Source organism: Crinia signifera, chromosome 5, assembly GCF_055691185.1.
Source record: "Crinia signifera chromosome 5, ASM5569118v1, whole genome shotgun sequence".
NCBI lineage: Eukaryota > Metazoa > Chordata > Amphibia > Anura > Myobatrachidae > Crinia > Crinia signifera.
This window is the reverse complement of record NC_139221.1, coordinates 64,577,572-64,604,933: the sequence shown is the minus strand read 5'-3', so window position 1 is coordinate 64,604,933 and position 27,362 is coordinate 64,577,572. Positions and strand designations below refer to the sequence as shown.

Genomic DNA, 27,362 nt, shown 5'->3' with positions numbered 1-27,362 from the left:
ATTTCTTGCTGATTGAATGGATCTGTTCGTGGTTGGATCCACGGCTCTGGACTATGGGTATTTGTTGTTTTCTTTGTTATGTATATCTTTTTTTATTTTATTTTTCTTTCTTTTATGTTGCTCATATCCCTTTCTAGTTAACTTATCGACTATACCATTATTTTGCATATGCTTTGAAGATGAGTGTGTGTGTGTATATATATATATATATATATATATATATATATATATATATATATATATATATAGAGAGAGAGAGAGAGAGAGAGAGAGAGAGAGAGAGAGAGAGAGAGAGAGAGAGAGAGAGAGAGAGAGAGAGAGAGAGAGAGAGAGAGAGAGAGAGAGAGAGAGAGAACGTATCTTAAGAGTAAGTCAACTTTGAGAATCAGAGGAAACAGAGCTTTTAAGTGTAAAGCGGACATTAAGCATCCAATTGGAATTTGGCCTAATTTGGAAAAACACAAGTGTATTAGATCTGAATGATTCAAATGGATTTGGATTAGATAGTTCAATCATTTGGATCCACACAGTGTCACATTGATTCTATTATAGTCAGATCTTTCTATGACTGGGCAGCTAAACTATAACTGGCTATGGCTTTCATTCATTATGGATTGCATTAGCAATTTGTGGCGCAGTTGAGTTGCCGTTGGCGGAAACGCACATGCGCAGGACCTGTCCTGCTGAGAGCAGCTTAGCATATGTGATCAGTACTAACTAAAGGCCTGTAAATGGTAGTGTGGGGGGGAACTAGCGTAGACTATTACAAATAGGATGCATCTAATAGCATTGGACAGGTTTATCTGGTTTTTAATTAAACGCATAGCTGTGATTCTTTCATAAATGCTAGAAAGATCTTGAAAATGCATCTAATTAACATTTTAATTGTATATCTATGCCACCAACCACATTAATGTGTAACTGAACTGGGGCATTAAAAGCAGTCACTGTAAATGGGTGTGGTATGGTGGTCCAACAGGGGGGATCCCGACGGTCAGTATCTCAACATCGGAATCCCAATTGCCGGTGCTCTCATGGGGGGGGGGGGGTTAGGCAATCGCAAAGAAGCCCCTTGCAGGCCTGCTGTGCGTGCAACACTGCAGGCTCGGTTGCTCGCTTCACTCGCCACAGGTTATATTCTCCCTCTTTGGGGGTCATGGATCCCAACAAGGGGCGAATAGGCTCTAAATCGGGTTCCCCCCTGTCGGAGCACTGGCAGTCAGGATTCCGATGTCGGGATACTGACAGTCGGAATCCCCCGTCAGGCATAATCCCGAAACCACTGTAAATATCGCCCAACACAGTCACCCCTGGGTCTCCAAACACCCAGACCACATTTAGGCCAAATCGATAGGAACTTTATAGTGATCTTACGGCTTGAATATGTACACTGTACATTTATAATGGTATGAAAGTTACACTTGCTATCATCAAAATAATCATGATCTACTTATGTTTGTACATAACCGCAAACACTATTCTGGGCACACTGAAAATGGCATGTTACCATCCCCAAACACTGGCCTCCTTTTAGTCAAAGTACGGCTACATTTATGATCCATAGGCATTTACAGTTGCTATCTCCCCCCATACACTAGTCCGACTTGTCCTGAGGTCAAGTCAGACCTAATTTCCCCGTAGCTCCCCCGGCAGAACTCACGAACAATTTGGCACTTGATGCGCCTTTTTTACATGGGACAAGTCGCATACGATTTATCCCATGTAAACTCCTGGGGAGCTGCGGGGGCAGGAAAAAACAAAACAAAACTGGTGAGCAGCAGTGTAGGGTGCGAGGCTGTGCTGTGCAACCAGGGGTGACTGTGCATTGGTGGGGCGGGCAGTGTCCAGGAAGCACAGCTTTACCACTGGCACACACCTACGGATCAGACCAACACATTGTGGGTGCTAAAAAGCACCATGATGTGCAGCTGATGGGTCCAATGTGATAGAGTGAACCATCAGCAGGTTCCGCGTATTGGGTCGGATGGGAGGTCAAAAACATCCGATTTGGGCCGATTTCTCGGCCTGATCCTTCAGGATCGGGTGAAATCAGCCCAAATTGGATATGTGTATGGGAATCTTAAACCTGTAATAATATCTGTTTGCAGAGAGCATACAACTTCTGAGCACCAATTAGGTGGCTGATGAATGTTATAGAAGGACATGAAAATAATGAAAAAAGGCACCACCAGTGTTCCCTACCAAGCAAACAGTGCTTCAACCTCACCAATTCAGAAATACAATGGATTTTCACTTTTTGGGTCCAAATATCTTTTAAAGGCCACTGGCCCTCAATTACAAAGCTTGAGAGCCAAAACCAATGTTGCAGTAACAGGGAAATACACCAAGGATGTGCACTTGGATTTAATGAGCCCTCTTGAGCTTTCAGCAGGACCTGAGTAACAAATAATGAAGTAGATCAACATACAACAATATCAATCTCTAATGACTCAGTACAGTATATCAGTCAGCTGCCAAGTCAAACCAGCATGGAAAGGGGATCAGATAAAAGTCTTGTTCTGGATCTAGTTGCTTCCAAATGCAGTTAAAGATATCATCATATCAAAGATACATCACTAGGGAAAAGCCTGCCTTTATTGCATAAGTCATCCCTCTAGCACATTGGATGCAGTAGTAGGTTCTGCAGAAAAGGCACGCAGTGTGGGACACAGTAATTAGCTGGGAGTTATACTACAGATTTCATGTACCATTGGCCTTACGGTTGCATTATTGGAAGTCTAAAAGGATGGTTCTGTGGATACTGCTGAGAAGTAAACTGAAGCGCTCTTACAGTATTGGTCAAACAGTGGTGGCAGATGTATTAGCCTAAAAAGAGATAGAGAGTGATAAAAATCCAGCTCTCAGCTGACATTTTTCAAACACAACAGAGAACATGACATTTAGGAGCGAATTGGCTGGACGTTAATCGTTCTTTATCACTCACCCCAAAGTTTGATGAGTGGAAGTGATTTTAGAATTTGCTGGTTTGAACTTTCATAGTTTTCAATTCTCAAATCATAAAACCACAATAGAATTTATTTCAAATTTGTGGTGTTCAGTTAGCCACTGTATATTGCCATGGCTAATTTACCCACCTGGGGTTATTCAGTTATCCCTGCCGTTGGCACTCATAGTCAAGCAGATGAACCTAAACTTCCAATAAGTTAGCATTTTTTCCCATTACAGCCACAAGAACACAAACACAGGTCTACGACTTTCCGTGGATCCCATGTGTTTTCACATGAAAATGTAATTTAAAAAATGGGAGCGAATGAAATAGCCCATTAAAAACGGCACTGGTCTAATTGATTAACCCCATGTCTGTTAAATTGAATGTATGGTCAATCCATGGTATCAGGAAGGGTGAAACATACAGCATTAAGGTTTTGTGATCAATCTTCTCTCTAGGGGACCTCAGCACCTTATTTGTAGCCCTCGTGGGTAAGCAGTAAGTTTGCACTAACTGAAGCTTTTAGTTGTTATGGTTTCATTTTAACTTCAGACCTAGCCTATGTGAAGAGGTTAGGACTCAGTGATGTCAGTATGTGTTGGTGATGGATCTGGTGACAGTCTCCCCCTCTTCCCAGCCCATCTTCCATTAGATTACTGATTGAATTTAGCCAAAATTCAACAGGCAGGGATCTGTCCCCATAGGAACTGTACGGTATCCTTAAGGTCCATACACACTGGGTGACTATGCCCAGCGTGTATGCACATCGATAATCACTATCATCGCTGCGGGGAAAGCCGCTCATTGCATACACACTGAGCGGCTTTCCCCTTGCCTGGTGCTGATGGAGGGGGGAGGGTGGAGTTGCATAGCGCAGAGCTATGCAAAGCCATCCTGAAAGCCGCTCATCTGCTGCTATAACCATCAGATGAACGGCTTTCCCAGCAGCACTCACAGCTCATCGCGGGCCATACACACTGGGTGGCTTTGAGCTGAAAGCCGCTCAAACTTCCTGTTTTGAGCGACTTTCAGCTCAAAGTCGCCCAGTGTGTATGGGCCTTCACAGAGGATCCCGACATACTGCGATTTAAAGGTGTATTGCATCTGTGTACAGTCATTATAGGTTTTCTATGAGAAATGCTTTTGTATTGGTTCATATACAAGACATGTAAATCCAAAACTCCCAACATGACCCTCTCCAGTAGGGACCCAATGCTCTCTTTCTAATAAATAGTATACATCACTCTTACGAAATACATATTGCTATTAGGTGTAAAACATTTTTTTTGTATTTGTAAGTAATGATATAATGGTAATAACTCTGACTTCCTCTCTGGATTGTTTTTTTATATATATCGCTATAACAATAGGTCTGAGCAGATAGACTGACTATCAAGTGCCAAATTTACCTTTCCCCGCTGTTTTCCATCTGCTAGCCAGTGGCCTGTCTGGTAGTAATAAAACTAATGTGTTTTATCAGCTTGCTGCATGTTTTCCTGCTAAACACAGCAGCTCCTCGGATACTAGTTCTCTACTACACTGGGGCAGCATGGGAGATGGATCTGCCTGTAGGAGCTACTGTATAGTAATATACCAGTAACCTAGGCTGACCACACTGACCCTTTATACCAGGACACTAGTGAATTATCCAGGTTCTGTGAATGGCTTTATTCAGGTCGGCCTTTCACCTGGTTTTATATCAGCCATACAACCTGCATATGTCATAATTGTTCTGGTTTAAAGAGATGGGAATCTCAACCAGGCACAGACCACTTCTCTGTTACCATCTTTGCTTTTAAATAAACAATTGTTGCCGGTATTAAACGGTATACGGTCATAAGGTCAACCTTATTAAAGTCGACATGCGTTGGGTCGACCACTGATGGTCGACAGGCCTTACGGCGACACCTGAAATAGGTTGACATGGCTAAGGTGGACAGGGTCAGAAGGGCAACACATGCATTAGATTGACAATGGGAAGGTCGACAGTCAAAAGTTCGACTTGAATTTTTCACTTTCTTTTGAGCCGACATGTTCCGACAGGCGGTATTTCATCCCCTGTCATCCACTATGGTGTGGTGGGAGAATAAAGATGTGAGCGAGCCATGCGAGGGGACCCGATACGGTGAGACATTTGGGACAAAAATATAGTGAAAACGCTCATGTCGACCTTCTCATTGTCGACCTAATGCTTGTGTCGACATTCTGCCCCTGTCGACCTTCAGTGGTCAACCAAATGGATGTCGACCTTAATTTGGTCAACCCAGTGACCCAAAAATACCCGTATTAAACCTCATAACTCAATTCTTTATGTTTGCAGGATAGGAGGAAATGATGTCACAGGACACGGTTTCCTCTTAGCCGCTGCAGAGTTTTGCTGCATCCATGATAATGTTACGGTTACTGCAGATGGTTGTCACAGAACGTATTCTGGATAGCGGTTCACTGTTTGCCCTTGCTGCAATCAGATCGTATGAAGTGATGGATTGTTTAGCCAAGGTCTAAGGGACAAGTGAAGGTTTTATTATTATTTTTTAAGTTCAGACAGACATAGTTGTGTTACTTTTATGTACAGACTTCTATGTATGACTGATTACGCACCAGAGAGAGATCATCCTTGGTACACGGATAGCAATAAAGAGTATATATATATAAGCTGATAAAGGGAGCAGGATGCGGTTTAGAGCTGCATGACTGCCTAGTACAGTAAATTATACCACAGAGTATAAGGCCCAGAGGACAGGCTCTTCTCAGCACACACACACCCTGTTTTTGACACCATCCCAAACGTTTGCTATAATTATAACGCCACAAGTTTAACAAGTTAATCATCAGCTGCAAATCACGTTATTAGAAGTTATATAGATCATAGATGAGCACATCTTTCTTTAAAGACATTTACAATGATTGTAACCTATGGTTATCACTATAAAAAAAAAAAAAAAGATATTTCAGTCCTTGGCTTCCCGAATGTTTGACTAAAGCTGACTTTTACATTTACTAAAGCTCACGTGGACAGCCAACTGATCACTACTGGTAAACAAGCTCCAGCTCTGCATTAAATGGCACAAAGGTTAAAAATCAGCTTATACAGGTCAGCAAATCCTGGAAATTCCTATATATGGATCACTGGAATGTGTTAATAACTAATAAACAACATGTTTGTCGGGCCTGGTTATGCAAGCATGCATTGGGTTGTGCACCAGCCTTCCCTGGCTACTAATAATGGAAACAATTAACCAAACAAACGTAAGCCCCCTTTGTCCTGCTGCTGTGCCATCATTAGATGATGTGGACCTAACATTGGGCAGACGAGATGGGCCAAATGGTTTTTATATGGCGTCAAGTTCTATAATCCGCACATGGAGCAATACAATCAAACAAGTTAAACTTTATTGATGATACAAACAAAAAATGTTTGTCAACACCATTCTGTAGTCAGGGCAGAGTGGCAAATGCCAGATATCTTAATAGCCTCGTCTGGACTGTTACTATGTAGCCTATTTATGAACAGGCGATGCCAACAGAAGACATAATACAGTGTTCTAATACAGAACACGGTGTGGCACAGATCACCATGCCATGGTCATTCCAATTCTATGCTCATCAATACAGTAACAACCCCACCAAAAGTCTCATTTCTAATCACACGCATTCTTATTTTTAACAGATACACCCTAATGCCAACCCCAGTCCCATGCCCACCTCCGATAGCCATGTGTCAAACAACCTCATGTTTTACATTTACAGTCTGGTGTCTACACGGATAATCTCATGCCAACTAATAAGCAGACCAATACAGATCTGTGCCCAACAGGCTGGATATCCATTTTTAACTCTCTGTGCCAACAGCTTCATGCTCCATATTCACACACCGCCCCATGCTCACCCTATATAGCCCAGAGTCACATATAAAGCATCATGACCAGCATCGCTGTACGATCACCACATAGAGCTCTTTGTCTAGATAAATATTTGAATGTACAATGACCAACATCATGCAGTAAATCTGCAGTAGTCTCATATAGAAACAATGGCGCTTATTTTGTAGCCGCAGCCAAGGGTTCAATCAATGAAATCCCTTATTGTTGACAAGTCAGAGAGTTTGTCAGACAGTTCACATCACAGGGGGATGATGCAGAAGTGCTGGCTGAAATGTCATTGTCTTGTATGCAGCCCCGCAGGAGAGCTCTGGCCATACAACACTATCACTTAGTCATTGTTACTACAATGCACCTATTGTCTGCCGCAAAGTGAAAGTGACATGCCATGGGCAAAAAGACTAAAAGGACTGACAGTAATAAACATGTTCAACAATTAAACTGGGCAAATAATTACCTCTATGCACATTTCTATCTTGGTAATCATTTCAAGTAAACCGTTCTAATGATAATTTTGCTGAAAAAAGGTCATAAAAATACACAAAAAACACAGATTCTTCAAGAACAGTGGTTCCCAACTTATGGTACTTGTACCCCTAGGAGTACTTAGCAGACCAATTGTGGGTACAATTGTGGAAAACAATATTGGTAATGGCGGAAGAAGACTCACACTGCTGTGGAGATGAACCATCTGCAGCATCTCCTTGTGCTTTTGCGCAACCAGCAATCAACTGGGTTCTACCCCCACTTCCCTCAGACATCAGCTTTTATCTGCCCCGTGCTGACAAGGGTGGAGGAAGCAGCGGCATTAAGCCTACAGGTGTTAGTGACAGTACACAGCCAGCGGCCAGACACAGAGGGACCCAAGAACACGCATACCGCTCAATTCCACTTCACTTGTAAGTACTGTGGAAATTTAAAATTGAGAGGAGGGGGTGCTCCTCAATAAAAAGCTTAATCAAGGGGTACAGGAGATGAAAAAGGTTGGGAACCACTGCTCTAGAATACTGCAGCTACAATAGTGCACTTGTAAATACAGATATAAAGGAACCACTTATTTTACAATCCCAATACCAAGGATGCTTTGGTGGCTGCACTACCCAATGCCACAAAATGCTGAGCTACATTGAGGAAATTTGGATTCCGATTCAAAGACACAAGTGTTTTCGCCCATTTTTTGGGGGCGATATTGCCTGCGTTTTTTGATTCATTTTTCACACCCCCTAAAAAAAACAAAGTAAATGAAAACAGAGGTGTTGAAGTAGTCCCGTTTTATTTTCTAGATGAACAAACAAGACTAATTGAATACCCCTCTCAGTCACACACAGATACACAAGTGGCTTATCAAAATTACTCAGCAGTCTCTTTGGGGTATGGTATAACTCCCCGACAGTCGGGATTCTGGCGGATGTTTCTCCGAAATCATAATTCAAACAGGGGGGCAAGCGCATTCAAGCCCCAATGCAGGGGGTAGTGGGCCCCCACGAGGGACTCTAGCCTGTTTAAGTTTGTATTTCGACTGTGGGGCTCCTGACAGTAGGGATTCCGATGTCGGATAAACGGCCTTCGGAATCCCAACTGTCGGCATTTGTCTCCTTGTATGTCCTAGTCCAGTGGTAGCCAACCCTAGCCTACGAGAGCTACCAACAGTGCACATTTTCCAGACAACCTAGCTGCTGCACAGCTGCACTCATTAATTACTGACACATTTTAAAAGATACACAGATGGAGCTAATTAGCTCACATGTGATTCTGTGAGGAGACCTGCAAAACATGCACTGTTGGTAGCTCTCGAGGACTAGGGTTGGCTACCCCAGTCCTAGTCACAGTGCGTTGTAAGTACACATTATCAGCAAAGTAGTAAATAAGGGGTTAAGGTTTAGATGGGAACGCCCACAAACAAATGAATCGCCCCCACAGAATTATATTCTTCCCTGGTCACCTTCTCTCATCTCTTCCCCTAATTGACATTAATCACCTCTGGAATGTTGTCACATGAGATAGGAAAATTGAAGTAACACATTCTACAGTAATAGGAGCACTTTATGGATTTCCTTAAAAAAAAAAAAAAACTACAATTAAAACCATGCAGTCAACTAGGGTCGCGCACCCCAGTATGCAAACATGCAAGGAACAATAACACTTCCTGTCTCACAGCAAATGAAGCATCTTACCTGTCACGTGCAGCTGTAAACCTTCATGACTGTTTCTATTAGCCTGCTGCGGGGAGGCTGTGGCCATGTCAGGCTACAGGTCAGGCCTACAAAAACAGTAACAAGGCATCATGTGAGTACAGTCTCATAGAACAGTCATGCAATTTCAGCCATGAGCCAGCACACAGCTGAAGGTACAGAGGCAACTGCAAAGTACTTGGGTATATCACAATATCTACAGCTTCTAAGAGTATCATGGGTGCTTACAAGTAATAATAAAGGACAAGTATGTTCAAGGACTTCTAATCACTAAACAAACACAAAAACAGTTTCAGCTAAATGCATCAATAGGCAGCAGGATGGGATCCAGTCCAGGTACTGAATGCGGTCAGCTCAGACATGGTTATAGAAATCAGAAGAAAGATAAAGACACATCCAGGGATCCATGAGGAAGACTTCTCCAATTCACTTTTGAACTTGCAAATGCCTTATTTTAAGCATAACTGAATAAATAAATTAATGACATAACCTAAAATTCATAACACAGATAAAAGAGTTCCTATAACACAGGGATGGGGAACATTCGACCCTCCAGCTGTTGTTGAACTATACATCCCAGCATGCCCAGCAACCGTTTTAGAATGGCCAAATAGCAAACCTGCAGCAGGGCATGCTGGGATGTGTAGTTCAACAACAGCTGGAGGACCCGAAGGTTCCCCATCACTGTTATAACACATTGTCGTACATTCAAAATGATAACAGTTAGGTGTCTCGTGCTTTAATGAAATGTATTGTTTTATCTTATTGCTGAGAACAAGGGTTTATAGAAGCCCTTAATATGATTTAGGTTGCCCATCATTGATTTAAAGGTCATCCTTATTGATCTCCAGTATTTACCTACTTTCAGAAAATAAAAACAATACAAGATAGCGTTATATTCATCGTACAATAGAATTCTACAAACTTTATTTCAATGATCTTTGCACAGTCAGTCTTTTCATTGGATACAGTATAGTGGGTCAATGTCTGGGTCGACAGTCACCAGGATGTCCACAACTGAAAATGGTCACCATTGCCACAAACTTAAGGTAGACGTGGACATGGTTGACATTGGGTTTTAACTTTTTTGGTTGTTTTGTCAACATGGACATTGGACACTGTATAAAAGTGTGCCGCGTCCCCTTGATGGGTCACTGCGCTTGGCAAACCATTATATTCCCACTCTATGCCTACTTGGATAGTAAAGTATGAACCAAGTTGGTATACACCAAACAAACATGAAAAACTCCTGTCAACCTTTTTGAGTGTTGACCATAAGTTTGCGTCGACCTTCGGTCAATACCAACCTATGTTATGTCAACTATTTCCTGGTGTCGACCTAGACATTGTTGACCAAGGGACCGTATACACTTTTTATTTACATGAGTTGCACGCGCACACACCCAACTAAATATGATGAACCTGAGCTGTGGAGCTGGCAAAGATTGTTTATTTGGGATGTACGAAGTGTGGGCAACAAAGGTTTGATCCATTCTCCACATGTATCAAGCTTTGGAAATCAAGGGTTTGGGCATAAACACAAGACAAATAGGACAACTCCGATCAGAATAGCTTTACGTTTATATTCCTACAACCCACAAGAGCGACAGCTTATAAAACCCGCCATATTGGAAACATAGCCCTCACAATGACCTCGTTGGGTGTATGGTCACTAGATCACTTGCTCATGAAACACAAAGAAACGTCTAACAGCATAGAACTTGGCTGCACTGACTTCCATACTGTTTTAGTGGTGAGAACCTCGCGCATGTACCAGTGCACATCTGCTAAACAGACTCTGCAGCATCAAGTGTAAGCAGAATGAGTCCAGTTACATTTTGATTTCCTAGGTTTAAACTACAAGCAATAAAATGGTTGGTTAATTTGGCAAATTTTAATGTTGGTTGTTCTTGACCAATTTTATGATGGTTGGATCTATCCATGCTCCGTAACATCTAGGCCCCTACAGAAACCAAGCCTTGGCCAACAGCCAAGCCTCATTATCCTCAGCTTCACTTACTGTACTGTGGGAATTCAATTGTCTGACCCGGTGCCATTATTCAATTGCTGCTCTGTCAGGCTCCCCTCACTTTACACGCACCCAAAAACATTGTGTTTAGCATAGCAGCAAAACAATTCTAAAGTCCTGACTAAGGAACCCAGACCCTTGTTTGGGCAACTAAACCATGGCCTTTTCACACATTTTTTTTTCTTGCCACCTCAGGAGGCTGTGAGAATAAATGTGTCTCCCGCAGTTCACCGTGCCCAATTAAAGCAACAACTGAATTGTTCCATCAGGCGAGAATTAGTTAAAACAAATGAATTCCTCCCAAATGGACCGAAAAATCTATAATTACAGCACTCTTTAAGGTCTTATAGCCCTCCTTGATGTAAGCCCCGAAGAGCGTTTAATCTACCACCATTGTCTTGTATGTCCTGACAAATCTTATTCTGAACCAGTAAGCCTGCTCGAAACTACTGCTTCGAATGCTAGTCTGCTACCTTGTGGTTGCCTCTGTGTTTGTGAACGTGTGAGAGAAATATGTAATTTCACTCACTGCCAACGGATGGTAGTGTTTCAGGGACACACAAATAGACCCTAGACATCATCTATCTATCTATCTATCTATCTAGATAGATAGATAGATAGATAGATAGATAGATCATTCTTCTGTTTGCCATGAAATTTGGTCAAAATGTAATATCTCAATTGCATTTACATAAAAAATGGTATATATAAATCATTTATTTGTCAATCTTGGTGCAGCAATTCACTCCATAAAAGAAGGTTCAGATGTTGTGCAGCCTGAACTCTGGAAATGGGTAGTATTGTGACCTGATTTGGACCATGGAATAATTTTAGCAGCCAGGAGGGCTGGTAGGTACAGAGTTTGGTGACTTTCTGATCTTGTTAACAGTCACAACAATGTTTATAGAAATTGGTGTGCCAAATAAAAACACAAGCATCCAGCTCTGACACAGCCCCCAGCATCAGTGGGTATTTGATCTTTGTTGGGCAGTTGCTCTTGGCATGCACAAGATCTCACAGGCAGCCCAGAGAAGGCGGATGCCACAGCCAGGGACGGAGCCGTCCCTTCTGTGATGAATGGGTAACAACATTTGCAGTTGTTGATATCAATAGCTACTGGTGTCAGAGCAGTCAGTGCTGCAGACTAATTATACATTGCCCTCTGCTGTTGGCATGCCATCTAACAGATAGCAGCACCGGTAATGGCTTGGGAGCATAGTGCCAATGTAACTTGCCACACTTCCCCCTCCTTCATACAAATGGTATCAGTGCGGATAGCGCATCATCACCATAACAACATTCTCCGCCATTTACAACCTTTCCTACGGGTATGTGAATACTGAAAGTCAGCTGTAGTGGATTATAAGATGTAAGTGTCAGAGCAGGCCCGCCATGTGTTAATACAGCCCTGCAGACCATGGACTCTTATCTGCAGTCAATGTCACCACGCCAACATCAGTATTAAATACAGAACCACAGAGTACAACTGCAATCTGAAATTAAAAATGTTTATTTCAAGATTATTATAATTAAATGTAGTATTTTTTAGAATAAAAATGTACTCAGTAAAAAAAACCTTACTAATTGCTGGAGGCTAATTAATGTGATTTACCACATTTTTCAAGAATTCAGACCAATGATACAAATGCTGAGCAACACTTTACTACACAGTGAGACCTAATGACATATGTTCCTCATAATTAGCATCTTCCTTACATCCCAATGCCAACAAGTCATAATTAAGAGCTAATGAGTCTCTTTATATATAAATGATACACGTAATCTAGCTCTTTATTCACATGTCATAAGTAAAGTTTAGATATCATCCCTATATTTATTTCCGGTCATATTTCTCTGTAATGAGATTGAAATTTTTAGTCCAAAACGCATCGCTTTTAATTCAAATCGCACTGAGGGCCAAATGTAATAGGATGAGAGTTTCAGAAAGTGAGAGATTTTGGGAGAGTTTTCCCCTGTTTTTTTAAAGCAGCAATCAAGTACATGGCAACCCCAGGTTGATTTTGCCATGTAGTGGATTGTTGCTTTAAAACAAATGGGAAAACTCTCCCAAAATCTCTCACTTTCTGAAACTCTCACCCTATTACATTTGTCCCTGTGTTTCTTTTGGCTTGCCATGCGCGTGTAGTTCATATTGCAAGCTAAAAAAAATAAGTACATGAGGCCAGTACTTTTTTGTACTAGATCGCATCTAGTTCAAATCGCACACTGTTGTAGTGTACTCATGTTAATTAAAATAATATTGCTAAAATAAATACTATAACCCATAACCTGTAAATGATGCTTGCAGCCTGTTTGCAACTACCCGGCATGGTAAATAATCCATAGTGTGCTTCACAGCAAATAGTAGATGGAGGAAATATTTCCTCTGCACATTGCATATACATGCTTGGAAACAGAAGTCTGTTGTGTAGTGCACAGCAGGAGCAGACTGGGAAACAGACAATACAAAAAAACAAGACGCAGAAATAATTTAATTCCCTGCTTAAAAACAGTATTGCAATGATTCAAAAAAGCTCATTGCCTTCAAGCGTGGTACTGTGATAGGATGCCACCTGTGCATGGTACTGTGATAGGATCAGGGGCAAGCTGGCAACTTTTAGCCTGGGGGGGCAAGTCCAGAGCACTGGCCCATAAGTAACAGCGTATCATTAAATGGAGTTTTTTTGTTTAATACCACAGTCTGTTCCCCCTGCATAATACCAGGACACCACATGCTGCTCCCCCTGAATAATACCAGGACACAACAGGCTGCTCCCCCTGCATAATGGTACCAGGACACCACAGGCTGCTCCCCCTGAATAATAATACCAGGACGCCACAGGCTGCTCCCCCTGCATAAGAAAACCAGGACACCACAGGCTGCTCCCCCTGCATAATAAAACCAGGACACCACAGGCTGCTCTCCATGCATAATAAAACCAGGACACCACAGGTTGCTCCCCCTGTCCGCAACCAAAGGCTGCTCACCCTGCATAATTTGTCATTTAGATAATGTCACATTTCATCGGTCTCTGGGTCTGTGTTGCAGCTCCCGCTTCTCGGCCCTTTCCCACGCCGCGGCTACCTCAACCCCGTCCTCCGCCCGCCAGTTCCTCACCCCACGTCAGACCCATGGGTGGGCGGCTTCATGACGTCATCACTCCCAGTGAGTGACAGCCACTAGAAGAGGAACGTCCTTTAGTTAGGGACCTGGACATGTCCTCAGTGCCGGATTCAATGACTGCATGGTGCATAAAAGTCACCAATGCTCTGCTGATTCCATAGATCAACAGCTTTGAGATGCCACTGGCAATAACGTAAGCACAAAAACTGTCCGTCAGGAGCTTAATTGAATGGGTTTCCATGGTCGAGCAGCTGCATGTGAGCCTCACAGCACTAAGTCCAATAAAAAGCATTGGATGGAATGGTGTAAAGCCCACGGACACTGGACTATGGAAATGTGTTCTGTGGAGTGACGAATCACACTTCTCTGTTTGGCAGTCAGGTGGGCCAGTCTGGGATTGGTGGATGCCAGGAGAATGTTACCTGCCTGACTGCATTATGCCAAGTTTGGTGGAGTTTTGTGGAGGATAATGGTATGTGGCTTTTCTTTCCAGGTTTGGGCAAGGCCCCTCATCTCCAGGGAAGGGCAATCACAATGCTTCAGCATACCCAAGACATTTTGGATGGGTGTGGATCATTAGATGGCTGGAACAAGGTCGACACTATTGGTCAATACAAGTCAACATGGTTGATATGGACAAAAGGTTGACACAATCAAAAGGTTGACATGGAAATGGTGGACATGAGTTGTCTATGTCGACATGGACCCCCCAACTGGTGTAACATGTACCCTCGCTTTGCTCGGCACAGATTATGGTTAAAAACTGTAGTCCACATGGATCGTAAAAGTATGAACAAGTTATCTGATTGTGAAAAATCATGTTGACTTTCCCATGTGTTGACCATTGCCACATTGATGTATTGCTTGTGTTAAGCTTTTGACAAAGTCGACTTGAAGTGCATGTTGCCCAATAGTGGTTGACCTATTTACTAACCAATCATCATTGCAGAGCAGAATGAATACACAAAGTGCTCATCCATCCCCACTCTATCTACGTACTATAAATCCCAGGAAATGCAGAACGAAGACGTAAGAGCTGGGACTTAACATTAGTGCAACATTCCAGTTATACAAATTCCAAGTGACAGCAGCTTAGCTCATCTCTATAAAATAACACTATGTCTTTTCCCCAAATGTTGTTTTTGTATGCATTTGTATTGTAATTACTGCAAAAGTAAATAGTACAAAAAAAAATGGCTATATCATTACATAGACCCCTAAGCCTTGGAGATAACGTACCAGCCAATCAGCTACTAATTGCAAAGTTACAGGTTCTGTTTGAAAAATGACATTTAGGAGCTGGTTGGTTGGCACTTGAGTTCCATTCAGATCAAGTACCAACCAGATCCTGTCATTTTTCAAACCTAGCCTCTAAGATGGCAGGTAGGAGCTGATTGGTTGGTACTTTAACTCTGTACATAGATGTTTTAATCCAGGGATGTGGAACCTTTGGCCCTCCAGCTGTTGTTGAACTACATACCCCAGCATCCCTTGCAATAGATTTAGCAGGGCCAAATAGCAAAACTGCAGCAGGGCATGCTGGGATGTGTAGTTCAACAACAGCTGGAGGGCCGAAGGTTCCCCATCCCTGCTTTAACCGTACAATTGTAGTCTGCATCGCAAAAAATTTTCAAGTACAAAGATAAAACCCAACAGACATATGAAATAAAGTGTATAGGACATACACGTTAAACTAGTAAAAATAATAATAATAATTCAATTTTAAAAGACAATTTATTTGAAAAAATAAGCAATAATCAGTAAGAGGATTAGCACACAGATGACATGACATAAAACACTGCAATATACTATCTTACAATGTAAATATACTGATGTGCGGAGCAGCTGTACTGGATGACCAGAAAAGCACTGTGGCAAGCTTCCCATTGTCAGAAGCAGCTTTACACAAATACATATTAGCATCCTCACTAGATGCAAACAAAGCAAATGGTTCTACATTCCCAAGGCACAACACAAACAAACAGAGAAATACTTTATTAATAAATAAATCCACTCACAATCTCTGTGCAGTCCATAGTACGTCAAACAAACACCCCCAGCAGCAGCAGCAGCAGCAGCAGCAGCAGATCCGTGCCTCCTCCTCCTTGTGCAGTGCCTGGGATTCCTGACTATGCCTGTCATGTGACTCTTATGCCATCAAATACAGGGAGAAGGCAGGGACAATCCTAAACATATTCACATGTCGTCCTGCTACTACTACTGCAGATCCAAGAGCTAAGGATCCCTCTGAGCCAGAGAGATGCCGCTATACAAACTGTGAAGCAGAGAAATGTCCTTACTTACAGGTTATAGACACACATACACAAACACACACACACACACACACCAAAATACAAATTGGTAAAGTAATTTAATATTGCCTCCTAGTAAAAAAGAAGATTAGAAACTCTCAGTTTTGGGTGGAATATTACATGGGAATTCTTGATCCAAAAACTAGATACAGTAAGTTAGGGACCAGAGTTTGGGCTTTCTGATAGGTCTCTGGTTTATGAGGTGCCCACTGATGCCTGTAGGTACCAGCAGGCAGCATGGTGCCTTTATTAAAGAATATCAGGCCACCAGGGGGCAATCACAGTCTTTAACGCTCTGAGTGCCAAGTGAATTTGTCAAAATAGGTGTAAAAAATTGGCAAGCAAACTTTTTTATTCGTCATAATGACCGGTACTTGTACTTGGACAAGTGCTTTTTAATATCTTTATTGGTGATATTGCAAATAGAATTGAGGGTAAAATGTGCCTTTTTCCAGATGACACAAAGGTATGCAACAGGGTAAACACACCAGGAGGGGTAAAACAAATTATTGACATTCTAGGTCAGTGGTAGCCAACCCTAGCCCTCGAGAGCTACCAACAGTTTACAGCTGCACTCATTAATCACTGACACATTTTAAAAGATCCACAGATGGAGCTAATTAGCTCACTTGTGATTCTTTGAGGAGACCTGCAAAACATGCACTGTTGGTAGCTCTCGAGGACTAGGGTTGGCTACCCCAGTTCTAGGTAGATTAGAGGAATGGTCAAGAGCATGGCAACTACAGTTTAATGCCAAAAAAATGCAAAATCATGCACTTGGGTGAAAATTATTGCACGGGGAAATTATTTGAGGGAATTTTAAGAACTCAGATCCAGGACTTTTTGGAGAGGCATAGTATAATAAGTGGAAACCAGCATGAGTTTGTTAAAAAAATCATTTGTGCCAAAGAAACCAAATAAGCTTTTACGAGGAGGTCAGCAAGAATTTAGATGTTGGGAATGCATTAGACATAGTCTACCTGAATTTTGCAAATGCCTTCAATAACGTACCACACAAGAGCTTGATTAATAAAATGGAGGAGGGACTAGGGGTATAAATCTGTAGCTGGGGAGGAGCTGGCTGCAAGATAGAGATCAGAGAATGGTGGTTAATAGAGAATTTTCTGGTTGGGTACCAGTACTAAGTGGGTTACCACATGGATTGGTGCTTGGGCCTCTTTTATTTAACTTATTCATTAATGATATAGAGGAGGGAATACTCAGCAACTTATCCATCTTTGTGGATGACACAAAACTGTGTTGGGTGATTAGTACCGATAAGGATGTCTCCACATTACAAAGAGATCCAAATAAACTAGATCAGTGGGCAAATAAAAATGGAAAGCGGTTCAATGTGGACAAATGTAAGGTTATGCATCTCAGGAGACATAACCAATGTGCTGCGGTATAACTTAAACGGTGTAGAATTGGGTAAATCAGAATTGGAAAAGGCCCTAGGAGTCCAAATTGACAATAAACTGGGGTGCAGTGTTCAGTGTCAAGTAGCAGGAAATAAAGCAAATAAGATACTAGACTGTATAAAAAGGGGCATGGAATCTAGGGACCTCAATGTAATCTTACCATTGTACAGGGCACTTGTTAGACCCCATCTAGAATCTGGAGTGTAGAACTTGTAAAAAGTCCAGAGAAGGGCAACTAAACATAACGGGTGAAATGCTTAACATGTACAAATATAATAAGGGCAATTACAATGATCTATCCGGCAAACTATTAACTCTGAAGTCAGTTATTAGGACAGGAGGACTAGAGGAGAAGAGGTTTAGAACACTTAGAAGGAAAGGCTTTATTACGGTAAGGCAGTTAAATTATGGAACTCTCTTCCATGTCAAGTGGTGTCGGCAGATACAATAACATCATTTAAATTAAGGCTAGACAATCATTTATTAGATTAAAACATCCCGGGATATAACCGGTAATCAAAGGTTGAACTTGATGGACGCAAGTTTCTTTTCAACCTAAACTACTATGGGTACTTCTGTAATATCTGGGCTCCCGTTTTTCTTATGAGACCACGTCCGCACGTCGGGCACGTCCGCACGTCGGGCACGGTGGCTCGCTGCGCGCACCACACTATATAAAATCAACTCCATGCGTAGTTGGATAGAAGGGGTATGAAAAAATGGGGTGCATTTAACATGGAAGCCCAGATAATACATACAGTAAGTACCCTACTATGTAACCAAACTGCACCACAAGAGTTGCATGTGGCCCTTACCCCCTTTATATGAGGCCCACTGGACAGGACCACCATCTTGGTTAATACAATTTTTTTCTTACCTCAAAGATTTTTAATTTTACCATTTTTGTTCTGCAACAGACACTCAGGAGAGGGGCATGAATTAGTTATCAGGGTGGGACGAATAAGGGATACACCTGTCACAGACAGCCTGGCCGACAGTCGTGCATATCCCTTTAGAATGTAAGCTCTCACAAGCAGGGCCCTCTCTCCTCATGTGCTTTTCTTAGAATATAAATCTGTGCCAAACTAATAACTGCTTCATTACCCTGATGCAACGGTCTTTTATTTGCCATGCACTTGTCCTAAATTGCCTTGAACTGTATGGGATTTCTTGGTTTTTGCTTATTTAAGTATTGTTAGGCTACGCGGAACCCTTGTGGCGCCATATAAATAAACAATAATGATAACAATCTGTGCAAAGAAGTGGCTGCAGTGCTCATTCCCAATAATGTAATCTGTATATTATGAGATTGCCACTAAGCACTTTCCTGTACCGCTCTAGTTCTCCAACAGCGTCTAGCCCAGGTAATCATATTTTTTTAATGGATCACCACTCTTCAACTTTATTAAAGTTATGACACATAACACCATGGAATATGCCAAGATGTTCAGACAATGAATTAAGCAAAATATTTTGTTGAAGTAAAGGAATTACTGAGAGTTATTGCCTTCTAACAATAAATGTCAGGTTTCTGCAGCACAAGATCACATTTAACTATGTCTGAAGCATAAATAAAATGATCTTCCCATAAACATGACAGGAAGTCCAATTATTCCCAAAAATATCAGGATTGCAGTAGTGGGAGCCTACTCGTGTAATCTCAGGACTCGAGATTGAAAAGAATCTCAATCCTGGGAGCAGAGAGGAAGGTTATAGGTAGTGGTAATGACTTGCATAGGGAGCAGAGAGAATGCCTGTGAGGAGCAGTGCGGAGGGGTTTAGGGAACAGCAAGTTAAGGTGAGTGTACGGAGCAGTGAGTGTGACGAGTAGTGAGGAGGGGTTTCGGGAGCAGCACTTTATGGTGAGTGTAGGGAGAAGAGAGACAGTGGGTATGGGGAGCAGTAAGAGAGTGGGTGTAGGAAGCACTACAGCTGGATACACAGCAGTTGATTGGTACCTGCGACATCGCTGCCAATGGGACACAGTGGGGAAGGCAGCAAATGCGTACGGAGTGCTGGCAGTGGCCATGCTGCATTCTGCAAGGTCTTCCATCATCCCTGCACTGAAGGATGTAGCTGAATATTCGCGAGAACATGCATAAATCAGTGACACAGTTGGTACAATGTACCTCATATGTCAATCCAATCCGTCGGATCAGATGACATTGTCTTGCATCTTAACAGTTTAAAAGAAGATGGTAGTAGGAAGCCGTGAAGAAGGGTGCAGGGAACAGTGAGGGTGGGTGTGTGGTGCACATAGGGTGGATACAGGGAGTGTGTACCTGTGTAATGTGTATATGTTGGTTAGGCAGGCAGCCACAAACAGACAGCAAGGATGGCTATCGACCATTGAGGATTCCAAATCATTGGTTGTTGAATACTTGCCATCAATGGGGGAGAACCAGACGGTTATCCTACATCAATGGCACAGTAGATACAATGTTTCCTTTTTTTATTTTTTTCAAGGTGCCTGGATATGGAACATAGCCCCGCCCCCACATTCTGATTAGCCTATGGGCCAGTCAGTCAAAGAGAATGGAAGATCATCCATAGCTAAAATGATTATCACAGTTTGTAAATATCGATGGCTGGTTGCAGAATTACAATTGGTGGTTGCCACTGCACCAGTGGCCATCCCTAATAGACAGACACAGCAGCGGCTACCGCCAGAAGCCAATCACGAGCTGCTTCTGCTTTCTTGATTGGTTGTTGGTCTGCCAGCTCCGATTGGCTGGTAGCCAGTGACAGTACAGGATGATGGGTTGTGATGCAGTTGCTACAGAGGTGAGGAAATGTATAGCAACATGGAATGGCCATACCCCTGGTGGGGTGCCGGATGGCTCACCGACAGTCGGGATTCCGACAGTCATTACTCCGACGTCGGAATCCCGACTGCTCCCTCATGGGGGTCCACATCCCCCATAGAGGGAGAATAAAACATTTTGCGAGCGCAGCTCTCCACCATGCCCACAGCGTGGCGAGCAGAGCGAGCCCGCAAGGGGCTTCATTGCGCTCCCCCTGCTGTGCAGTTGGGATTCCGACGTCGGAGAAATGACTGTCGGAATCCCGACTGTCGGTGTGTTATACCACACCCACCCTGGTGGTGGTGTCCTACCTTGCAGCACTTCACACATTTCTGTCTACACAGGGACCTTTTAGCAATGCTGCAAAGCCTTTTTCACTAGTAAATAATATGCATTTAACATTTTTAAAGAATTAAAAGGTTTCCTGCAGCCCCTTGTGAGTTTGACAGCCATTGCAATACAGCCCTTGGATTAGAAAAAGATTGTGCACCCCTGGTCTGGACTAATGAACTACTACTTTCACCCAATGGACTCACATGGGACCCTAAACAGGTTTCCTTATAAACACTCATAGATGCTGTGTGTCCTAGGCTTGTCCCTGCACATAATTGGGATGTTACACACATTTATACAACCGTAGGGTCAGGGACCATAAATATCCTGGGTTATTGCATGTGAATGCGCATCAACCTGCAAACTTGTGCAGTATAAAAACACTGTAATGAAATTACAGAGGTCGAGCCGCCCAGCATTTTAACCCGGGTCATAGACAGTGCAGTGTAAACTGGTAACCCGGGTTGATGGGACCGGTTAACAGCAATGGAACAGCCGATACTTGGACATTATCTCATCTCCAAGTGCCGGCTTTGGTACCCGCCTCCGGTGACTTCACCAACTTAGCAAAAAGCCAATATAAAAGGGGTCTCAAGCCAGGCTGCTCCCAGGTTGGAGCCAGGTACAAAATCCTGCAGTCTAAAAAGGTGTACAAGACTGATCACAGTATATTATGCCAGGGATGGGGAACATTCAGCCTTCCAGTTGTTGTTGAATTGCACACCCCAGCATGCCCTGCAACAGTTTTAGCATGGCCAAATAAAAAAAATGTAGCAAGGCATGCTCGGATGTGTTGTTCAACAGCAGCTGGAGGGCCGAAGGTTCCCCATCCCTGATCTATGCAAATACAAAACCATGAAAGGTCTATGAAACCACTGTTATAAAATGTTTGTCCCTGTACAATCAATGTAATCCATGCCTGCTAAACATAAGGGACAAATAAATAAATAAATAAATAATATAATGCACAGCAGGCTAAAGTTAATCAGACAAATCCAAGAGACGAAAATTATTATAAATGATCGTGACTGCTTTCTACCACAGAAACAGCCTGAAATCTACTCAATAAAAAGGTGCCCAATTTAACATAGGACTCAACTGTAATCATCTCCAGCAGTTTGAAGTTAACAGTAGTGGGATCATGAAGTACACATTCTCTATTACAGCTTTATGTAACATTACAGCAGATGGCGTCCAGTCCAAGCTGCTCGAATCAGCACACTGTACACTGCTGGTGCGAATGCCTTGCTTGTGCAAGCACGTAAGCATCCAGTACCTATGTGAGCACAGCTTTCTACGCTGCAGTGATCCGGGCTTCTCACTGCAGTACTGAGGCAGGCGGCTTTGCAGCTCCACACTCTGCCATCTGCTGAATAGTCAGCCCCTTCCAGCCTTTACCTACTATAACTGATGTTTTAGATAAATAGACAGAATTACCTTAGCGGGCCACATATGCCTTCTTTCCTTGGTTTTAAAATTAGTATTTCAGAGCACAATGCAAAAAAATCAACGCTTTTTTTTTATTTATTTACTGAAAACAAAAAGTGTGATTGCTTCACACATACTGCAATCTGATCAGTGGACAGAGCAGGAAGACACGGCCATGTGCATGGTAGTTGTGGGATAGGCATAGTCGACAAAGTATCTAGAGTTCATAATGTCAACATGTACTGTACGATGCGTGACTAATAAACACTTGTACACAATTTAACCCGATCTGTTTACCAGAAGGACTGTACACAGGACACGCCGTCACCCCCTAAGGTTAGAGGAGAGGAAGTTTCTTACCCAGCGTAGGAAGGGATTCTTTACAGTAAGAGCAGTTAGGATATGGAATACTGTGCCAGAGAAGGTTGTGATGACAGATTCAATTGATACGTTTAAGAAGGGGTTTGACACATTTTTAACAGAAAATAGTATTCAGTGGTATAAGCATTAATTATAATGAACGCCGATTGGACAGATTCACCCCTCTTGCACAGATAGTTTGGGGTCACACAGCGTTGTGTGTTTCCTGTGCGTCATAAAACTGATAAGTTCAAAAGTAGAGCAACAAGATAACCTAATTTTTAAATTGAACAAAACACCCACCAAATCTTAACGTTTGCTGTCCGTTGCTCACAGGGCACATTTAGGTCACACAGACGTGTTTGAGTGGTACACAAGATTTAGTGACGGTCATGCGGATGTTGAATATGATACACATCCCTGAAGGCTTTTGTACATCAAAAACAAATGAAAATGTGGAGAAAATTGTTCCAATTGACTGCCGACACAGAAGCAGTTCTGCAAGTTTTGCATCAAAACCTTAGTTTTCCAAGGCTTCTCATTGCCGAGAATAAAAAAATGTTAACAAATATTTTTGGAATAAATCTGAGCAGATTCAAATTTGTTGGATACAAGTTATTGTTTAAATAATGAAGAAAGCATGTCAAATCAAACCCAGATTGAAAGCCATGTTGTTTATGTTGACATTATGGGCAGTATTCAATGAGGCTGATTCGCCATGTTCTATGGCGAATGTGTGCCATTTTCGTGCTCAAAGGTGAATCTTTTTACTGAAAAACTGATTTGCCCTATTTAACAAGCATCCGATGGCGAACAGTGAATGACGGACAATTCGCCATGGTTTTGCAATGGGTTTTCAATGTGATTCGCCGTGAGCCCTAAACAGAATTCGCTGCACATCGCGATTATTCACATTGAATACTGCCCTATGTGTTTTTTTAAGAACACTGGGTACCGCAAGATGCAATAGTGAATCATCATATATAAATGTTCTAGAAACTTTGCGGGAACTCAGGGCAGCAGTGGATTGCTGAAAGATCGCTGTTCATGTTGCTTACTGCATTTAATGCCTGGTAAACATTGGGGCTGTAGAGAACATGGAAAAAGCAAAAATATAATAAACTGATATTTTTTTCCCACACACTGAATATGAAATACAGTACACACAGAACCTAGCACTGCATCGTAATTGCCAATTGGGACAATGTATCTTAGGTTTGTGGAGAATCTAGTTAGCTATGACTATGTCCCACATTAGGTTGGCTATATAATAAGAAAAGAGCTGTGTGCCTGCACATGCAGCATCACAGCTAATACAGGGTACACAGGGTGATTGATATATGCTCTATCGAAATTCAATCCCAATGCGCACTCCCGTGTAGTGGAAATCGAATAGAAAAAAAAGTCTTGGCAGGCAAGACTATCTAGTGGAAATCTCATGCATGGCACACACCAGTGCAGGTTGTGAGCAGGTCGTAAGCAAATCGTACGATCGGCTTACGATATGTTGGGAGCACACAATCTGTTAACAACCTGCACACGATCTCAATTTGATCTGATCTCATACTGTACCCAAGCTGAATGGTCGTTTCCAGATCCTACCTGCTGCAGGTAGGATTTGTGAAATGACCAAACGACCCACGGGGCTGCGCATCAGATCAAATTTGGATCTGAAATGGCCCTAAACATGCCCAAATTACATAGAATCGTGATTGTATCTAAATTGGGCGTTTTGAGGCCAAATCGTTCTGGTGTGTACCCTACATTACAGGAGATAGTTCAAATCCAACGTGTTCACTGCTGCATTTGATTCGATCCAGATTTGATTTCAATCTCCTGCCTGAAGGATCAGGAACACGGAGATCCAACTGAAATCAAATAGTGCAAATCGAATGAACATTGAATAGTAAATCAAATGGATAATAGTGAAAATTTAAAAGGAGTAGAAAAGATTTAGAACAGGTCGAACCGGCCAAATCGAAAATAAATCAAATGGAAATCCAAATCCAAATTGAACCGTGTGTACCCTCTATAACAGGGAAACCTCAGACTTTGCATTTCAAATGGCAATATCGTTATTTGGGTTTTTTTGCACTAAAGAATCTGTATTATCGGTACTTGTTTCCTAGCACGGCGCCACCAATTTTGATCGGGTCGGAAAAATTGCATCGATCGCATCGCATGCGATGCGACCGACGCGATTGTCCCGATTTTTACATTGATTCTAATGTGAAATGGTCCCTGGGACCCTATTTTACATTGGATTCAATGTAAATTTGTCCCCATACCCCAATTTTAAACTCCCTGGCTCAAATGCCCCCATTGTGAACGCCACCCCACTATTGACGCCAACCGGAAGCGTGGCGAGCCCGCGAGGGGCGGCGGTACGCGTCCTCCGACCTTTTCATACCCCTACTATCCACGTCGGCGTGGAGTCGACAATAGAAAGTGTGGCGAGCGCAGCGAGCCACCGAGCCCGAAGCGTGATGAGCCCCGCGAGGGGACGTGCATAACTTCACAGGTATACGCGTCCGCTCGCCACGCTTCGGGCACTTTCTATTCTCAACTCCACACCGACGTGGATAGTAGGGGTATGAAAAGGTCGGAGGACGCGTACCGCCGCCCCTCGCGGGCTCGCCACGCTTCAATAGTGGGGTGGCGTTCACAATGGGGGGGCATTAATTAATACCCATGACGGTGGCATATACAATGAGAAATGGGCCATATTGGCCCATTTCCCATTGTTTCCTATGTAAAATCTGGTTAATCGCGTCCATCGCATCTTGTGCCATTATAATGGCACAAGACCGACGCGATCAACGCGATAGCAAGGTTAAAAATATTTTAACATTGAACCCTATGGCAAAATCGCATTGATCGCGTCGGTCGCGTTGCGTGCCATGTTAATGCACGCGACCGACGCAATTTTGCCTTTGCCGGCAAAATGGACCAGATTTCAAAGGAAATCGGGTCCATCGCGTTCGTTGTGTACCTTAACTTATGGTATACGACCTGTAACGACGGGCGCCGTGCTAGGAAACAAGTACCGTATTATCCTTTCTGCATAAAACCACTCAATAAGAAAGGTCAGCCTAAGGACAATGATGATTAAGTAAAGAGTATATCACGAGACCTTCCCTCTGACCGCACGTTAAAATAGAACATTTGTCATCTGTGTGTCAGGCTTGTTTAGGTGGAGTCAGCCATTTTCAGGCAGGACGCTACTTCCAGAGAATGTTAAATATTATAGAATATACCGCTATGCTCAAAAGTTCCATAAACCTATACAAGCAGAGCTCTAAAATTGGATATGACACCTATAAACCATGCATGAAGGTATTGTACGTGTTCAGATACGTAAAATAGACCAAACACAAAATAGTCCCAAGTACAAAAACAAATCTTCTTACTCCATTGCATACAGCTGGTGCCACATCTTTGGAAGAATGTCCTTTTAAGGGGACCATAGGTAGATGGAATGGCTGAGGTTACAGCCATGAGCTGCTGTGACACAATCAGCATTGGTGGTCCTGTGTATCAATCCATCCAGCATCTGCAAGACTATCACAAATAATGCTGGCTTAAATATAAGCTCGTGGATCTGTACATTGCATCCTGTAGCCAAGCAATAAAAGTAATTGGCACGATTCAGCCAAATGAAGAGAATGCTTATTATTATGCTACCCCATTGTTCCTGTAATCATTATTTTGCCAAATACATTGTTTATACTTCAGAAAACGGAAAGTGTTACTGTAATACTGCTTTCACATTGCAGAAATGGGTAATGACACGGTATTCTTAAATGGGACTTTAAAACGGGTCTGAGCCTTGAGACTTTTCACATTGCAGGTGAAAACCGTTTTAAAAATCATTTAATACCATTCAAACATTCCCGTTTAACCCCCAAGGGACACGTTTCAAGCCATTGAAATAGAGCTGTTCAAACTGCCAAAAAACGGCTTTAAAATGTGTAGGACATGCTTTTTAACCGTGTTGAAATACCGGTTAACTTTAACCGGTAAATCAACTCTGGCACTTTCACATTGTAAACGTTTTGAAATGGAAAAAAAACGACAATATACCGTTTTAAAAGTGCGATGTAAAGGGGTATAACTAAAATCTACAGAAACATTGTATTTGTGTGCATGAGAGAATAAAAACAATCACCTGATTGGCTCTGAGAAGCATTACCATCTCCCCCTCATAATAGTCCTGATTTTGTCAGGACTATCCATAACTGAAATGTTACTTTAATGGGAAACTGAGCAAGCATTTGCAATGGTCAGGTTGCATTAATTTACGCTAGTGGTTCCCAAAGGTGCCTCCGGACACCTGCAGGGGTGCCCTGGTGATTGGTCCAGGACCATCTCAAATTATTTATGGGCAATGTAATGGCACAACCAATGCTTGTGGCTACCAACCATAACAGGAATAATGTGCCTCACTACATACCGGAGTTTAAGGATGTCATATAAAAACTATTTAATATTTTATCTAAATTTCTCAATAAGAAACTTTTGGCCTAGG

The 27,362-nt window shown here is 42.5% G+C and overlaps 1 protein-coding gene across 2 annotated transcripts in view; it reads right to left on the bottom strand.

Moving 5' to 3' along the window:
* Positions 1-27,362, bottom strand: part of WWP1 (WW domain containing E3 ubiquitin protein ligase 1) — a 99,300-nt gene that overhangs the window by 46,195 nt on the left and 25,743 nt on the right. The window contains exons 1-2 of one of the 2 annotated variants that reach the window (XM_083187359.1): positions 16,195-16,288; positions 9,006-9,091 (exon numbers count right to left, since the gene is read on the bottom strand). In XM_083187359.1, coding sequence (XP_083043485.1) covers positions 9,006-9,072 — 67 coding nt within the window. In that variant the 5' untranslated portion in view covers positions 9,073-9,091; positions 16,195-16,288. Of the gene's footprint in view, positions 1-9,005; positions 9,092-16,194; positions 16,289-27,362 lie in introns of those variants that run through there. The other variant, XM_083187358.1, reaches the window with a different exon arrangement.